At 39.9% G+C, this 16,673-nt stretch overlaps 1 protein-coding gene across 2 annotated transcripts; it reads right to left on the reverse strand.

The window, feature by feature from the left end:
• Positions 1-7: 7 nt before the first annotated feature.
• On the reverse strand, positions 8-16,606 carry mybphb (myosin binding protein Hb). Of its 2 annotated transcripts, XM_041980641.1 has the most exons (14): positions 16,330-16,606; positions 14,736-14,801; positions 14,453-14,515; positions 14,231-14,365; positions 12,708-12,875; positions 7,660-7,748; positions 7,353-7,548; positions 7,130-7,269; positions 6,840-6,999; positions 2,311-2,447; positions 1,185-1,371; positions 1,021-1,074; positions 431-462; positions 8-342 (listed from the first exon to the last, which is right to left on the reverse strand). In XM_041980641.1, the coding sequence occupies exons 1-12, from the start codon at positions 16,535-16,537 to the stop codon at positions 1,043-1,045; spliced, it is 1,581 nt and encodes a 526-aa protein (XP_041836575.1). In that variant the 5' UTR covers positions 16,538-16,606; the 3' UTR covers positions 8-342; positions 431-462; positions 1,021-1,042. The 2 variants fall into 2 exon arrangements, with proteins under 2 accessions (XP_041836575.1, XP_041836574.1); XM_041980640.1 differs by lacking the exon at positions 14,736-14,801 and having other exon boundaries at positions 16,354-16,605.
• Positions 16,607-16,673: the final 67 nt, after the last annotated feature.

Consider the following 16,673-nt stretch of genomic DNA (forward strand, 5'->3'; position numbering starts at 1 on the left):
CAGAAATTAAATTGTTTATTGATATAAACACGCCGATGTTACACGTAGTTCTCCTATGAGGAACAGTAAATTCATGCGAGTAAGACTGACGAGATGAAGAAGTAAGCAGGTCCAATATTTGAACATAAGATAGCGTAGTTACTCATTGACAGTGTTGTTGGGGAAAAATGGTTGGAAAAAGCAAATTGTGGACATGGATATGGACTTGTTAGGCATGAAGCGATGGCAACAGTTGTTCATCCGAACAGATGTTCACATTTGGTGAGAGGTCACAGGCTACACCCCATTGGTGGTGTCGTCACCAGCCATATATACATGTTCTTCCAAGAATCCAGCACCTTCCTGCAGCAGCAGAGAAATTGTTAAAACTTAATCACTGCCTTCAATTATTGTAGATGACTGTTTTAGAAGCACTTCGAGTGTCACACACCTTATGTTGCAGAGGCCTCGTTCCCGCTGCTCCTAATGTGGGTTTGCAGCAGATCAATAAATAATAAGTAAGTAGAAGGTGACAGAACAACATTATAGTCATTTAGGAACACACTGAAAACACGTTTACACAAATATAAGCTATAAAGTATTTAAACTAAGTTGGTGTTAAGAGAGTAACACTAATGAAAATGCTGTCCTGAACGAGGCTACTGCTGAGTCGAGGAAATGTGATTAAGTGTCATAACTGAGAGCACCCGGAGCCATTACAGATTTAATTTATGGGTGCTACAGCTTGGACCCTCCCAGAAGCACAGGCCACCTTTTCCAAGTTTAGTGACCTCCATGTATGGAAAGTAAGTCCTGAAGGAAACTGGTGTTACCTCATCACCCATCAAGGTTGCCCCGTCAAATAGATTCAGTTTGATTGTTTTACTTAAATAACACATTCAAGTATGACTGCAGAACAAGTAAAAAATATTCCAAGGTTCATAGTGTTTCATTTATAATTACATGTATAATTACAAGTATGTAAGTAATTAAAAAAATGAAAAAACTGCTTAAATATTTAAAGTAAAATCCATTTCTGACCTGTGAGAGAGAGGCTGTTCACCTATTTCTTGTCAGCATCTGGATTCACTGGCTCTGTTGAACAGAAAGATCCATCCCATCAGAAACACACACACTGACAAAGACAACATATGCTTAACTTGTAAACACATAGCAGATGTTGCAGCTTCAGTAACTGAACTTACGTTTGACCTCCAGTTTGCAGCTGACGATCGCTTCTCCGTGATCGTTCTTGGCTTTGCAGGAGTAAACACCACCGTCAAAGTTACCGGGCTTTCGGATCTCCAGAGAACAGATACCCTGGACGCAGATCTGCCTGTACTTGGGGTCGTCTCCAATAATCATCTGGTTCTTCATCCATTGAATCTTGGGCTGCAGAAAAGTGCATTCAAGTCAGGTCATGAACAGCATATAATAAATGACCTCACAAATGGTGGAGCAGAGGTGTTCTATTTATATTTGAACCTCATGGCAAGACAAAACTACTTTTGATTGAAGAAGACACAGCACACTCCTGGTATGGCAGTTTAAATGGCACTGATATGGTGTGGACCTCATGGGGCCCTCAGAGAATTTTACACATGTGACCCAGCTTCCCTGCCACCCTCTTCACCTTCTCCTATGCCTCAGAAAAGAATATGGTTCACACTTCATCCTGTCAGTGACCCTGTGGATTATGAACCCCCTGAGGTGATTAGAGGCTCAGACCGCAGGCTAACAGGGGCAGATGAAGATCCTCCTCATTGTCAGCTCATACTGACAGAAATACAAATGAGGAAGATGTGTTGCTGCTGACAGGTGGTCTGAGTAAATGTCTCTGCAGTTCACCCTGCTGGTGTTTTAATCCTTTTCTGTTTGAAAACTTCCATTCAACATTCAGGAGCTGGATATTCAAACAGCATATACACATATGAACCACACTTGCACTATTTCCAACTGACCGGCTGAATTTTTGTGACTTCTGAAACTTTGGAGTCGGAGAAATTATCTGATGTTTCTTGTCTTTTAATTGCACCATCGCTTGTTTCACACTTGAGTCCAATTAATGGTTGCAATGCAGTGTTAATTACCAAATATCGTAACAGATGCAGTATCACCCAGCAGTTGGGATTGTTGTTCTGTCCCTACTGCATGTGGATGTTGGCTCCTATTTGGAAGGCTTAAAAAACATTGACAGCATACTGTTTGTGGCGTGCATTACTGCACAAAATATTCAGTTCAATAAAAGTCCTCCTCATCGCTGCCCTTCTGCCGCCACTTTTCTGCTGAGGCAGTTAGTTTGACATAAACCATGAGGAGATGTAACTGTACCTTAGGGAATCCCCTGACGGAGCAGAGCAGCTTGGTGCTGTAGCCGACAGTGGTGGATCTGTCGCTCAGATTCGTGGTGAACTTGGGCGACTCGCTGAAGTCGTGCTCCTTGTATTCAGGAGGCTTGTAGTCAATACCTGAAGAGAAGAGGTGAAAGAGAGAGCAGTGAACCTTTGGTTCATGCACTGTAAGATAGTGGCTTTAACCCAGTCATTTAAAGGACTTTCTGAAAGGTCTTATTCTGCCTTTACTTTTCCGTCGGTGCTTGTAAACAAGCCCAGATTCAGCAAAACAGGCCTACACCTACAGAGGCGATAAGACTGATGCTGGAATATGTTTTTTCTTTCTCCAAACACTTTTTTCTTTTATCAAAAGGTTCTATTTTCTGATTTCTTTCCATTTCAAGTAGTATTATTTTTCCAACCCTCTGGCTTTTCTACTTGATTTTTATTAAACGACTCAGCTATAGTCAACATTTTACAGCATAGTGACTTTCCTTTTGCAACCCTGCCATGCAAACTACTGTATTATTTAGTCTTATCCTGGCTTCCTTGTGATTGTGATTAACAGGAATGTCAACAATTCTCGCACTCTGTTTGCTATGATTGAAAAACTTACTAATCCTCCTAAACAGATAAGCCCTGAGCTCCTTTCCACTGAGAAATGCAACCAATTTGCAAACTTTTTTAGCCAAAAAATTAAAACAATTAGGCAAAATATTAATTCCACACAGTCAAACAAGAAAATTAGTCTGTGCCTAAAACCAGGAAACAATTCTGCTGTCATGTCGCAATTTAAAATGGTGAATTTAAAAGTCCTACAAGAAACAGTTTGGCATTTGAAATCAACAACATGCACTCTGGACATGATACCATCCGACTTTTTAAAAACAGTTTTTACCTCAGTAGAAAGTGATCTCCTACTGATAGTTAACAGCTCACTGGCATCAGGCATTTTTCCCAAGTCACTAAAGATCGTTGCTATTAAGCCACTCCTAAAGAAAAGGACTCTAGACGCCTCTATAATGAACAACTATAGACCTGTCTCTAACCTCTCTTTTATTTCCAAGATTATTGAAAAAGTTGTATTTCACCAGCTTCATGACTTTTTAAATGAAAGTGGAAATCTTGATAAATTTCAGTCCGGCTTCCGACCTCATCACAGCACAGAAACAGCTCTGGTCAAAGTGTTAAATGACATTAGGTTGAATACCGATTCTGGTCAAGTATCAGTCCTGGTTCTGTTGGATCTCAGTGCTGCGTTTGATACTGTAGATCAGAGGTCCCCAACCCTGGTCCTCAAGGCCCAATATCCTGAAGATCTTAGATGTCTCCCTGCTGCAACACACCTGATTCAAATTAAATGGTTCTGTGACAAGCTCTGCACAAATCTGCTAATGAGCCATTCATTTGAATCAGGTGTGCTGCAACAGGGAGACATCGAAGACCTGCAGGATAGTGGGCCTTGAGGACCAGGGTTGGGGACCACTGCTGTAGATCACAGAATCCTGTTGCATAGGCTGGAAAACTGGGTTGGACTTTCTGGAGCGGTCCTTAACTGGTTCAGGTCCTATTTAGAAGGCCGGAGTTATTTTGTTACGATCGGCAGCTATGAATCCGAGCGAGTGGCCATGACTTGTGGAGTCCCCCAGGGGTCAGTCCTTGGACCTCTTCTGTTCAACTTGTATATGCTCCCTTTGGGTCAAATATTACAGAACTATAGCATTAGTTATCAAAGTTATGCAGATGATACACAACTTTATGTGTCTCTGTCACCAGATGACTGCAGTCCAATAGACTTAATGTGTCAGTGTCTGGAGCAAATAAACACCTGGATGAGGGAGAATTTTCTACAATTAAATGAAGACAAAACTGAGATTATTCTGTTTGGTAGCAAAGACAAGAGGGTCAGCATTGGCAAACACCTGGAGACTCGGGCTTTTAAAATCACCAACCAAGTTCGTAACCTGGGAGTGTTGATAGACTCAGATCTGACTTTCAGCAGTCACATCAAAGCTGTCACTAAGACAGCTTTTTACCAGCTCAGAAACATCAACAGAATTAAAAATTTAGTTTCCCAGAAAGACCAAGAGAAACTCATCCATGCATTCATCTCCAGTAGACTGGATTACTGTAATGGTCTTTTAACAGGACTTCCTAAAAAGAGCATTAAACATCTGCAGCTCATCCAGAACGCTGCTGCTAGAGTTTTAACCAGGACTAAGAGATCTGAACACATCACACCAGTTTTGAAATCTTTACACTGGCTTCCAGTCAGTCACAGAATAGATTTTAAAACCCTTCTGCTTGTTTACAAATCCCAGAATGGTTTAGGCCCAGAATACATCTGTGATATGTTCAGAGAATATAAACCTAGCAGAGCTCTTAGATCCAAAGACTCTGGTCAACTAGTCCAGACCAGAGTCCAGACTAAACATGGAGAAGCAGCATTTAGCTGTTATGCTGCAAACAAATGGAACAAACTGCCAGTGGAGATTAAACTTTCCCCAAATGTAGACATTTTTAAATCCAGGTTAAAAACATTTCTTTTCTCATGTGCCTATGCATGAAATCTGCACAGTAACTTTTTTTTTTTAACTTATCTTGCTTTTAATCATTTTAATGTAATTTATTATTTTATTGTGATTATGTGTTGATTATGTGTTGATGCCTTTTACTATTTCTAAATATCTGTAATATCTTTGTTTTATGTAAAGCACTTTGAATTGTCCTGTACATGAAATGTGCTATACAAATAAACTGCCTTGCCTTGCCTTGCCTTGCCTTGCTTTGCGACCACACAAGCTTCCATGGTTCTAGTGATCTTTGTTGGTCCATCACCCTGATCCTATTTTGTTTTTCCACTTGCGCACTCCACTTGATGTTAGAAATCTTAATAATTTTTTTAATCTTCTCCACCCCGAAAAACATCAGCAACTCCTTTTTTTTTTTTTTTTTTGATTTTGATTTTCAGAAATCGTGTTTTTGTCATGATACGCTTTCATGAACACAATGTGAACAAAGACTATATAAAAGTTAAACGCAGCCGGTGGGGTGTAACCCATTGGTCTTTGGATTTCCATAGTTTTAAGTTTTGAATATGGATGTAGTCATCTCAGGTTTTTATTTTAAATAGACATGGCCATATTTAGATGAGATGAGGAGCTCAAAGTCATCAGCCAATAATATCACAGGATTACAGGATCAATCACGTTAATGTACACTTACATTACTCTAAAATGACCCATAGTGTGGATCAAAATCAGAAAAAAATTATTCCTTTGAAGCCACATATATCAAGTAGACGAGGAATAAGCAAGTTGCAATGAACCAAAACTTGATTAAAACAATGTAACAGCAAAACTGTTGATAAATGATGAAACAATAACACCCATGAAGCAAGCAATTAGTCTACAACTTCTGTCGTGCCACGTAGCTTTCTGTGGTATTGCGTTTTAAGGGATTTTTGCAGTGGCTTTACTTTTTAGACTCGGTTGCAACAGGAATTTCCATGCTTTTTATGTCTTAAATTTTGATTTGTCTTTGTTCTACACAGCGTTTTAAGGCCGATTTGTTGCATTTACATTACTTTTTCTTTGCCTATAGGCATGTAGAGGTACAGCAGAATGGGGAGGAAAGATGATGTACCTCTGACTTCCTCTGATTGAGGGTAGTCAGGGAGCTGAATGAAAAAGGACACCAACTGGCAGAAGCAAGAACTGGCTGCATAAAGTCTTAATCTTTTTTCTATCAATTTTTATCTATCAATTTAGAAAAGGCTGTGGCAGATCCCCATATCAAAGATAATACCGAGTGATAACCAACCTTTTTTAACCAACCTAACGTTCTATTGACTAAACACATTTTAATGTAGTTTAACCTAAAACAAAGTACTAAGCTTTGAGTTTTAAATACTTTTACCACTCAAAACTGTGCAATAACGAAACATTATTTTTGCTCTAATAATTGTAATATTCTTAATTACTTTGCTTAAGTAGATTTTTATTGTTCACTTTACAAATGTGATGATTTTTCAGATCATATATGCAGAAATATAGAAAGCTTTAAAGGGTTCTCCTTCCCAGCATTATTGGGGGTTGAATGAGCAGGTGATAACTAAGGTCAAGATTAAAAGTATTTTTACTAGCTGTAAGAACCTTAACCTGCATAATCGTAGTTATATCTATGATTCAGAAAGACTAAACATCAACACTCATGCATCAGATGATAAAAACATCAAAACAATGTCTAAAAGAAAAAAGGACTTCTCTGATTGTCTGTCAGTAAATATATAGAGGTCTTGTGATTGACCTGTTTATATTTACAGATTTCTGGAAAGAACTGAAGCTCAGGAGGCTTCCCTCTCAAAAGAAGTACTTTTCTATCTCTAAAACACCATTACAAATACCTAAAAAAAACTTTGTGACGTTGTAATTTACATTTACAAAGACATTATGTATTGCGACATCAATAATATTAGAAACTAGACACAACAGTTTTTTCTAGTTTAATCTAAAAGGAATAAGTTACCTGTCTTTAAGATCTTGGCCTCTTCCTTTGTAATGATAGCGCTCTCACTCATTCCACACTTGTTTTCAGAAAACGCTCTGAACTTATAGGTGTTGCCCATGATGAGGTCCGAGATGGTGGCATTCAGTCTGTGGTAATGCTCCAGCACAGTGAACCAGTCCTTTCAAAACACAACAAATACACATGAAGATTGATCTATTAAAGTATCATGACTTCAATGTATACATATTTTCCGCAAAAGCCGCTTTTTGCAACCAAAAACCTGCAGGGCTTTGAGATCTAAAACTTACCCCGGTCTTTTTGTCAGCCTTCTGGATCGTGTACCCTGTGATCTCAGTGTTTCCATTGTCTTTGGGTGCGGTCCACTCCAGAGCAACATTGAATCCCCAGGTATCCACAATCTTCACACTTGCAGGAGGTCCTGGCAGCTCTGTGAGCACACATACATGGGTTGAGTATGACACACTTTTAACATTTTTAAATGTCATATCAAAGCATCGGCTTTTAGCTCACCAACAATTTGAAGGGTAAGTGAGGCTTTGTCTTCGAAGTCCTCCACCTTCACGCACATCTCGTACACACCGGAGTCCTCTCTCTCGGCTGCACGGATGAACAGGATGCTGTCTCTTTCGGTGCTGCGGATGTTCACTCTCTTTGTGTCAAGCGCCCCACCATTCTTAGTCCAGCTGACCACAGGTTTGGGTTTACCCTGAATATTAAAAAATAAATACAGGAAATACGTTATATAAACATCTGCATCAATGTATATGATTATATATATATATATATATATATATATATATATAGAGGCATTGCTTACTGTGAAGGGGACGGTCAGGTTGATCTTGTCTCCAACATGAGCAACGTATCTCTGCCTAAGGAAACGAGGCAAGCGGACCTTGGGACGGTCTAGAAAGAATTACAAAAACAATTCAAAGTAATCAATATTTTTACATAATATACTAAGATATTATTTCAGGTTATTTGCTTTAAGCTTTCTAAAGTTTTCTTTTCCCTGGTGCTTTCTGACACAGAACTACCTTTGCCTTGTTTTATACTTTGGGCTGCTACAGCACCCTGTCTTCTATATTTAGGTCATCATAATGAATAATGGATCTGACCAACTAATCATTCATAATTCCAAAACTATTGGTTTACTGATGTTTTGCAGGATGTAAACACTTTACTATAGCACTTCCTTTACACAAACAAAGCATTTGAAATGAAATCAAAAGTTGAGGCACTTGTGATGTTCGATTTGGAACCAGTAATATTAAAACGAATCTACCCTCAAACAGTTTAGCACAGTATCAAAATCCCTGATTGACTTGTACTGTGATGAATGGCATCTAATCCATCCCACCTCATTCTCTGCTGCAATGCCTGTTATGTTGGTATGTACCATGGCTTAGCAGGCGTGACTTTTCCAGGAGAACAAGGATGCCAAGGATACTCAGGATTATGGTACCAGGGAATTGGTGGAACAAGATCTGGCAGTACAGTCAGAAGGAGGTAAGGTGCAAGTGGGCTGGGCTGTTAATTAAGCTAAGAATTGGCAATTCCAGGCTGGCTAATCCTTCACTTTCTTTTTGCCATCTTTTTCTGACAGGACAAAAAAAACGTTAGTCTTGCTGTAGCTGAGAAGTAGCGTAGAGGAAATGAGCAACTGTGGCCTTTTGGTCTGAAATAAACTGGCTCAACAACATGAAACTTCTTTTTAGTCCAGCTCATTACTACTATGGCTATGACAGCCCATTTAGAGAATTATAGCTTGAGGGTTTTGGTAAAAAAATATTTACAGAATTTGTACTATACATTAAAACTTTTTTAATAGGTTTAGTGCAGTACAAGATCAGAACCATGAAAAACTGAAGAGGTTAACACACCTTAATGATGATGGAAACTTAATATGAACTGGTCAGTGTCAGAAGAATACCACATGGTGAAATGAAGTGATGTTACTATAACACCTATAGTTTATGTCTGGCAGAGTTTGCAAAGCTGTCAGCTAGGTAGTTTATCATGAGCTAAGCTAACAGAGGTTTAGCTGCTAGCTAGCATCTGATTCTAAGGAGAGCTACTCAGTTAGGTGCTACAAGGGCCACAGTCCTGCAGGTTTTTAATGTTTTCCTGCTCCAAAACACCTGACTCAGATTAAATGAATCAAACAGATGATGAAGTTCTGCACAATGACTCACTGATTTCATTCATGTGTGTGAGAGCAGGGAAAAGTTGAAAACCTGAAGGACTGCAGCCCTCGTAGGACCAAATTAAGTAATCCTAATCTACATCGTTTTAATATGATCTCTAACACATCTAATTCATATTGGAAAATATGGAGCAAAAATTACTTTATTTTTTATTCTTGTTTATGACCATGATTAAATATGCTAAAGTTAGTATGCTGAATAGTATAAAGTAAACAATTGGTTTGTCTTGGTTTCTAGTGTGTGTGTGGCATCTGAAAATGTTTTTTAAAAAGGAAATTAAGAACTCAAATGCTTAAAGAAACTAAAGCTGTCATAAATATGCCTCAAAAGGTACATAAAAAAAATATTTTACATTACAATCAGGCACCAAATGTTTTTATACACAACATCATACCTTACAAGTCAAGAAGGGTAACGGTTTAGTTTCTAATGCAATACTAGACTGAGATATCCCTTGGGATTGTTTTTCCTTTCAGCCTGTAATTTAAATGCTTCCTTTTTCAAATGTCAATGAAATGGAAAAAAAAGGAATTAAAACATCTAAGTAAAACAAATAAAGTGGTGCATGCATATATCACAAGGTTCTAAATAAGCTCTGGTGCTACCTATTAGGCCTGGTACACACATAACGATTTTTGGGCTGTTTTTGTCCTGATTTTGCCTCTTCCCAACCGCGGACGGCAAACGCCTGATCATCGTGAGATTTCCCTGTCCAATCATCATTTGGTCTGTAGTGTGTTACGAGCCGATTTGTCCTGATAATCCGCTCCGAAACGGGTCGTAGCCGACAGCTGGGAACATTGAACATGTTCAATATTTCAGTGCCGTTTTCTGAGGAACGCCGACCACTCGTGCACTGTGACTGCGCGGATGGTGACGTGGCACCATTCAGAGAGCGAGCTGGCTGGAGAACAAAGAATGATATAAAGTCCGTGTTCACGCAGTCTCCAGTCTGTTATTTTTTTCAGCTCTGGCTTTTTCCCAAGACCACCATCATTCCCCCATCCTATATGTCCTCTTCCATGCTGTGTGTTGTGTTTTCTGGTTGTTGCTATGTTTCTTCTTTGTTTTTTTACCGGTTGCTGCTATGGTTCTTCTTCTACGTTTTGACGTTTGTCTGGCTCGGAGGACTAGATTGTAGATGAGTTGCAGGACAGCCTCGTCATGTGTGTGTTGTTCTGTGATTACATTTTCGGAGCACACCACACACAATACGATCAAAACTGATTTTTTTTTCTTCACATGTGAGGTCTCGACCAGATAAAAAATTTCATAAGATTAAAAAAATTGTTATGTGTGTACCAGGCCTTACCTTTAGAAGTTGTATAATTAGTTAAATAAGTTCCACTTGTGCACAATCTATGAGTCTTGTGGTTGGTATATACACAACTGTTCTAAAAGGCTCCAGTGTCTGCAACACCATTAATCGAGAGGTCCCGGCAGGCAAGTTTTTTTCCTACCTTACAGTCCACTAGACTCAGTATGACTGGGGAGTCATTTCAGCTGGAAACTGCAAAACTCAAGCAGTCTTAGTCTTAGTTTTATATCTACCTCCCTGCCTGAGTCGATGGAGCATTAAGAATAACTAAAAGAGAAGAAAAGATAAACAACAAACAAAAAAGTTTGATCATCTTTTGGATAATGCAAAGCAACTTTCTTTTCTGCCACATAAGGTTTAGTCAATCTTCCTGGATTTGGCTCACTTGAAGCAAAGCCGAGACCTACATGTTTAGGCGAATTGACCCTACGCATAGTGCTAAAGCAACATTTGAATGATTTAAGGAGAAAAACTTAAATGTGTTGCAATGACCGAGGCAAAGCAGAGACCTCAATCAAGCAGAAACCATCCAACTTTAAGAAGCTGGAGAAAAATCCTGGAGATTAAATGTGCCAAGTTCATAAAGACTCACCCTAAAAGACCTGCAGCTGTAACTGCTGTTAAAAAAAAAGCCTCTACAAAGTACTGACCAAGTAGGGGAGATGAATTATTCAAACTTTTCTCTTTATTATTATGATTACATTTCCACAAACAAAAGAAGTTGTGTATGTGAGTCCATTTTTAGCCTCTGTAAATCAGAAATAAGTGAAATTTTGTCTGAGACAGCAAGATGACACATCCACTTACCCTTTTCCCTCAAAGCTTCCCTATAACACTGCACCGAGTATCAACTCATAAAAAGCCAAAAATATCCTATAAATTCTAATAAAAACAAATACCTTGAATAGTTAGCTACTGTGACTTTTTACATGATACCGAAGCCTCTGTTAGACACTTAGAAGTATCTTGCTGCAGCTTACCACCTGCTGAGTGCAGCATAGCATTTGTCAGGGCTCTAAATAGAGCATGGGTACCATAGGACTGTGGGTCACTTCTCTTCATGACATAGATTTTGGAGATTGATTTACATCTGATGTACTAACATTATCAATGATGGACACTAATTATTAGTTTGGACCTAAAGGAATCATAATTGTAGATATTTGATGTGGGGGAAAGAAAAGAAAAGGCGAGGTGCAGTGCAGTAAAATCAATCTGTAAAAAGGAAAAACTACACGACATGTTAAGTGTCTTATCGCTTCGTACAGAGAGGATCAGGCTTAATGAGCATTCCCCCTGTAAAGTCTGTGGCATGTTTCAAAATAAACAGTGAATCTTGGGAGCTGTCATGAGATTTGAGTGTCATCTGAGAAGTAAGATCCCTCCACCCCCCTCTCCACTCAAAGTCAGAGTCCAGTGGAATTCACCACCCACCCCCGCCCTCCCCTTCTCACAGCCCCCACCTGCTTGCAGTCAGATCACTTGACACCATCGATCTTGCAGAAAGGAGCCTGAGCCACCCCCTCAGCATGCATCTTGGCAGGAATCACAATGCAATGCCAAACCCTCATCAGAAAAGTCTTTGTTGATAGCAAGGACATCCCAGCTATTTTCCAAAGCTTTGCAACCATTTGGTCGGAAACCATTCATGAGTCGTTTCTATAAGTGGACCACCTACTATGGTGAACATGACGTTGAACGTGGATGCCACGTTGAACTACCGCCCGTCCAGCTGGGATCAAATTGCTTTCCCTCCCTGCCCGAATCTGCACATAGCCATGATCTGAGTAACGCAGCTTGTCCTTTAAAAGCCTCAGGTTGCAAACATTTTCCCACAAATCACTTCAGATATACTGTCAGTGATTAACACGGTCAGGTGTACAGCATCTACTCATCACACTGTAGCTGGGTGTCTCAGTGTTTCAGCTCAAAGTGGAATCGGGTGCGAGGACTACAGTTTTATGCTATTAACGCTGCAGGTATGTGCCAACAGGAGAGGGAAAGCTGAGAAGAACATTGCTGAGCTGTTTGTGTTCGACTCCTCAAATTAACAACTCCGCCTCTTCTTAACGAATGCTCTGTAATGTTAAGACCAAACCTCTGTCAGGTGATATGTTCCATATTTGTTTTATCCCACATGTACAGTGTGAGAAAACAAACCATTGTGTAATTAGTCTTCACCTGCTTTATCAAATGATGTGTGTACATATTAAACATTCAGTTTTGTTTTCTGCTCTCTGTGTATAATTGCTTTCAATCGTTTCCTCTGGACCTCTAAATTTACATTGGTTTATATCAGTCTTTTCCTGAAATGACTCTCTGTTTGCAAACTCTTCTTACCAGCAACCTCCTTCACCAGGACAGACTCAGGGAGGGCGACAGGGGGGCTGCGGCCTCCTTCATTCACAGCGACCACGCGAATCTTCAGACGGTCACCGGTGGTCAGGTTCTTGATAACGTAGCGGCAGGACTTCTGCAGATCCTCATTGACTGCTTTCCAGTCGTCAGCTAGAAGGGAAAGTTACGCACAATCAAGCAAAAACTGTAAAGTGTAAGTGGAGAAGATACTGAGCTTCATTCCTTAATCATCTCTAAAATTAAACAATCTTTTTTTTTTATTTGAGATTTTTTCTTAGGGATGGCTCAGATTTCAGCACTAACATATTTGTTCAAAATGATCAAAGCATTTTTACTTCACAGTTATACAGTGATTTAAATCAGTTGATTAAAAAAACTTTTTTTTGCAAAACATTAAAGTATTTTTTTAAACATAGAATCACTTTTGTAAATCTAACACATTGTTCGAAATGCGACTCCATAATTGTACAACTGATCTGTTAGAACCAAGCTCTGAACAAGGTCTCCTATTTACAAGGAGGAACACACAAAGTCTACATTTCACAAAGCAGAAATGCACATTTGATGAGCATCAGAAGACGAATGGCTAATTAATGTGCATCTTTAAGTAATTACAGTCAAGTTGGGCCTTGTTTCTTTAATGACCTTATAATAATTAGACTTTTTACCACAACCAATCAGGTTTCAGAGCATATTTTTCATTGTTATTTTTTTCCATTATTATCCTCAAGTATCCTGAAGGATGTGGCCAGCCTTTATGCTGTCAGCTTTAACATTTTAAAAAGTCATTTGGACATTCTTTGTTACTCTCTCAACATTTCTTTCTCAGTTTCTGAGTGATTTCTATCTTTGCACACACAGCTTGTGGCCTTTTAAAGAGCCTGTGAGGTTGTTTTCTTTTGGTAATAACGAGCAACTGGCACATGCTTTCAATATCACTAGGAGAAGGAATTCACCTTTCCAACAGCACTGGCTCAAACAATTTGTTCTTATTTTGCAGCTTTGTAGTGAAATATTTATTATATGTGGCAAACGTCAGGTATTAGACATAAAACTGCTGTGTACATGAATGCTAAATTGAGCTTGTGTTTAAGTGTTGCTGAGATTAGCTTAGCACTGTAAGTCTAAAAGCAGGCCCTCTAGCAAGACTACAGCAGCTCCTGAAATGCCTCTGTCCTTCTAGGGAGAAGTTAGGTAGCTCATGATATAACTCTGAGACTGACACTTCGGGGACAGCTGCAACTGATACGGTTGACCCACATTAAAACAGCAATTTTACATTTTCACATGTGTATTTTAAAAACTATAAAACATTCTGTTGAAAAAGCAGAGGTATAATAATAGCTGCATATGTCCAGAATTAAAATGAGCTGTTCACACGAAATCCCTCAAAAATAACTGAAAAGGTCAGCTGTCTTGTCATGATGTATTAATACCTCTATCTGACCCCTTTTGTGCACATGCTGGGACATGGTGCACCTGGTTCAAAAAGGAGCAAGACTTACTTCCATCCTTGCAGACTTCAATGGTATATCCGTCCAGGCCAGTGGGCCCGATGTTCTCAGGCTGGCTCCACATGATGGTGACAGAAGTGTCATTTTTGTCCTCAACAAACAGATCCACAGGAGCACTTGTTGGCTCTAGAGATGTCAAAATAGTCGGTAATGAAAATAAATCCACCAGGAATCACGTCATACTAATGTGTTTTTTTTTTTTGTAGAATTTACCTTTAGGTGGTGGAGGTGTGGGTGGCTTAGGTGGCTCTTCTGCAGGTGCCGCAGGTGCCTCGCCTGATGTTATACAGATATTTAAATTAATGTTGGCAGAGTGATGAGCAGTGCAGCATCAAATATAATCAGGTTTGTACACCTACAGGTCTCCCTTACTAGGAGATCTGAGAATTTATATATATAGCTGTAACTTAGGACTTTTATCCAATTTGTTTCAAATGAGAAAATCACTTCAGTTATTGGAGGGAGGAAAATGTTGTGCATATGCAGGTTGGTTTACCCTCAGCAGCAGGTGCTTCAGAGTCTGCAGCAGGAGCAGCTTCTTCTGTGGCTGGAGCAGCAGCAGCTATTATTAAATGTTAGATATGAATAACTGGTGCATTAAGCAGGTGGAACTTGTTCTGACAGATGATAATGTATATGTAGGCTGTATAGTGTCATACACAAGAGTTAGGTAGTGGTGCTAGCTTTACCAAAAGGAGGGTTTAAATCTTATAATATAAGTAAACCAAATGTTTCTCGTGAGAAGTCTTTTTACCATCTGCAGGGGCGTCAGCAGCAGCAGCTGGCGTTTCTTCTGCAGCAGGAGCGGCAGCTAATATTAGAGGTTAGAAGATATTACATATTAGTATAGCCAACTTTCTTTTGAAAAGGTAGTGGATTAAAATGCATTATTTCACTTATTTTATACCATCAGCGGGGGCATCAGCAGCAGCAGCTGGTGTTTCTTCTGCAGCAGGAGCAGCAGCTGGTTATTAGATGTTAGACATATATTAGTATTGCTAACTTTGCCTTTAGCAGCAATATTAGCTCAATATTTATTATTTGCACTTTATTTTTTTATACCATCAGCTGGGGCCTCAGCAGCAGCAGCTGCTAATTCTTCAGCAACAGGTGCAGCAGCTGATGTTAGAGGTTAGAAGATATTACTTATTAGTATAGGTAGCTTGCTGTAAGATATAGACAGTTCAAGACACATAGAGGTTATCTTTCATACCCTCGGCAGCAGCTGATTCCTCAGTGCAGGGTGCAGCAGCTGATGTTAGGGGTTAGAATATATCATTCATTAGTATGGCTGGCTTTTCTGTAAGATATGGACGGTTAAAGACACATTAATCCAGTAGTTGTTAATCATCATACCCTCAGCCAGGACCTTGGCAGCAGAGGGTGTTTCCTCAGCAACAGGTGCAGCAGCTGGTGTTAGAGGTTAGAAAATATTACAGGGGTTCATCACATCTTGAAAATATTGCTAAACATTTTCAAAATTATGTATGAGCTGGTAAATATTAAAATAGTAGTCATTATGAGCAGTGAAGAGAGATGTATGATATGCTGACGGGAGCAGCACTTCCGTCAGAGTAGCTTATGTGTTAGAAACTGGGAAAAAAAAAACAAAACATGTTAAATATTAGAATTAGGATGGCATTTTGTCAGTAAACTGTTTAAAGTTATATGAGGTATGCACCAGTTAATAATGAGAGCACAGTGAAGGCTTTTCAGGCGCGTTAATGTTGGCTTGGTACGTATTAGTATAGCAACGTGCGTTCACAGATGTATTAAAGCCACATTAGTGGAAACTTTACAGATTACGATCGCAGCGCGTGACTCTGAGGTGAACGCATGTTTCACCAGGTATCTAATGCACCAGTCAAGCCGTTTCAAGTTTGCTTTCATTGGCTGCATTTTCTCATCAATAAATTGCACCTTCACACCCAGTGCGCACCAGTGTGAAGGTTACTGCGTGCTTACCGTGACACCAACCAACCAATTAAGCTTAAGTTAGACTAATTAACAACATATCCAAGGTTGGTCCATCGTAAGATAAATTAAGGTGAACTCTAATGCGGGATAATCGACGGTATTTGACATCTCACGCGCCGCTGCGCACGGGGCATTACCCTCTGCGGGTGCGGGGGCCTCTCCCTCAGCTGGGGCCGCTTCGCCCTCCACGGGAGCTGGGGCGGCTTCGGCTGGGGGAGCTTCCTCGACAGGAGCAGGCTCCGCGGCGGGTTCAGCAACCGGCTCCTCCTTGGCTGGTTCTTTCTTAGCCGCCTTCTTGATTGGGGCAGGCTTGGACGGCATGTTGGAGGTCGCAGCTAATTCCCAACTTTGTTAAGTCCTTCAAACTGTATCCAATGCCATCATTCCTATGGGGGTGTCAGGCTTATATAAGTCTCAGCAGGCTCAGACACCGCCCCTAATGAACTGAAGGTAACTG

This window comes from Melanotaenia boesemani, chromosome 3, assembly GCF_017639745.1.
Source record: "Melanotaenia boesemani isolate fMelBoe1 chromosome 3, fMelBoe1.pri, whole genome shotgun sequence".
In the NCBI taxonomy this organism is placed as follows: Eukaryota; Metazoa; Chordata; class Actinopteri; order Atheriniformes; family Melanotaeniidae; genus Melanotaenia; species Melanotaenia boesemani.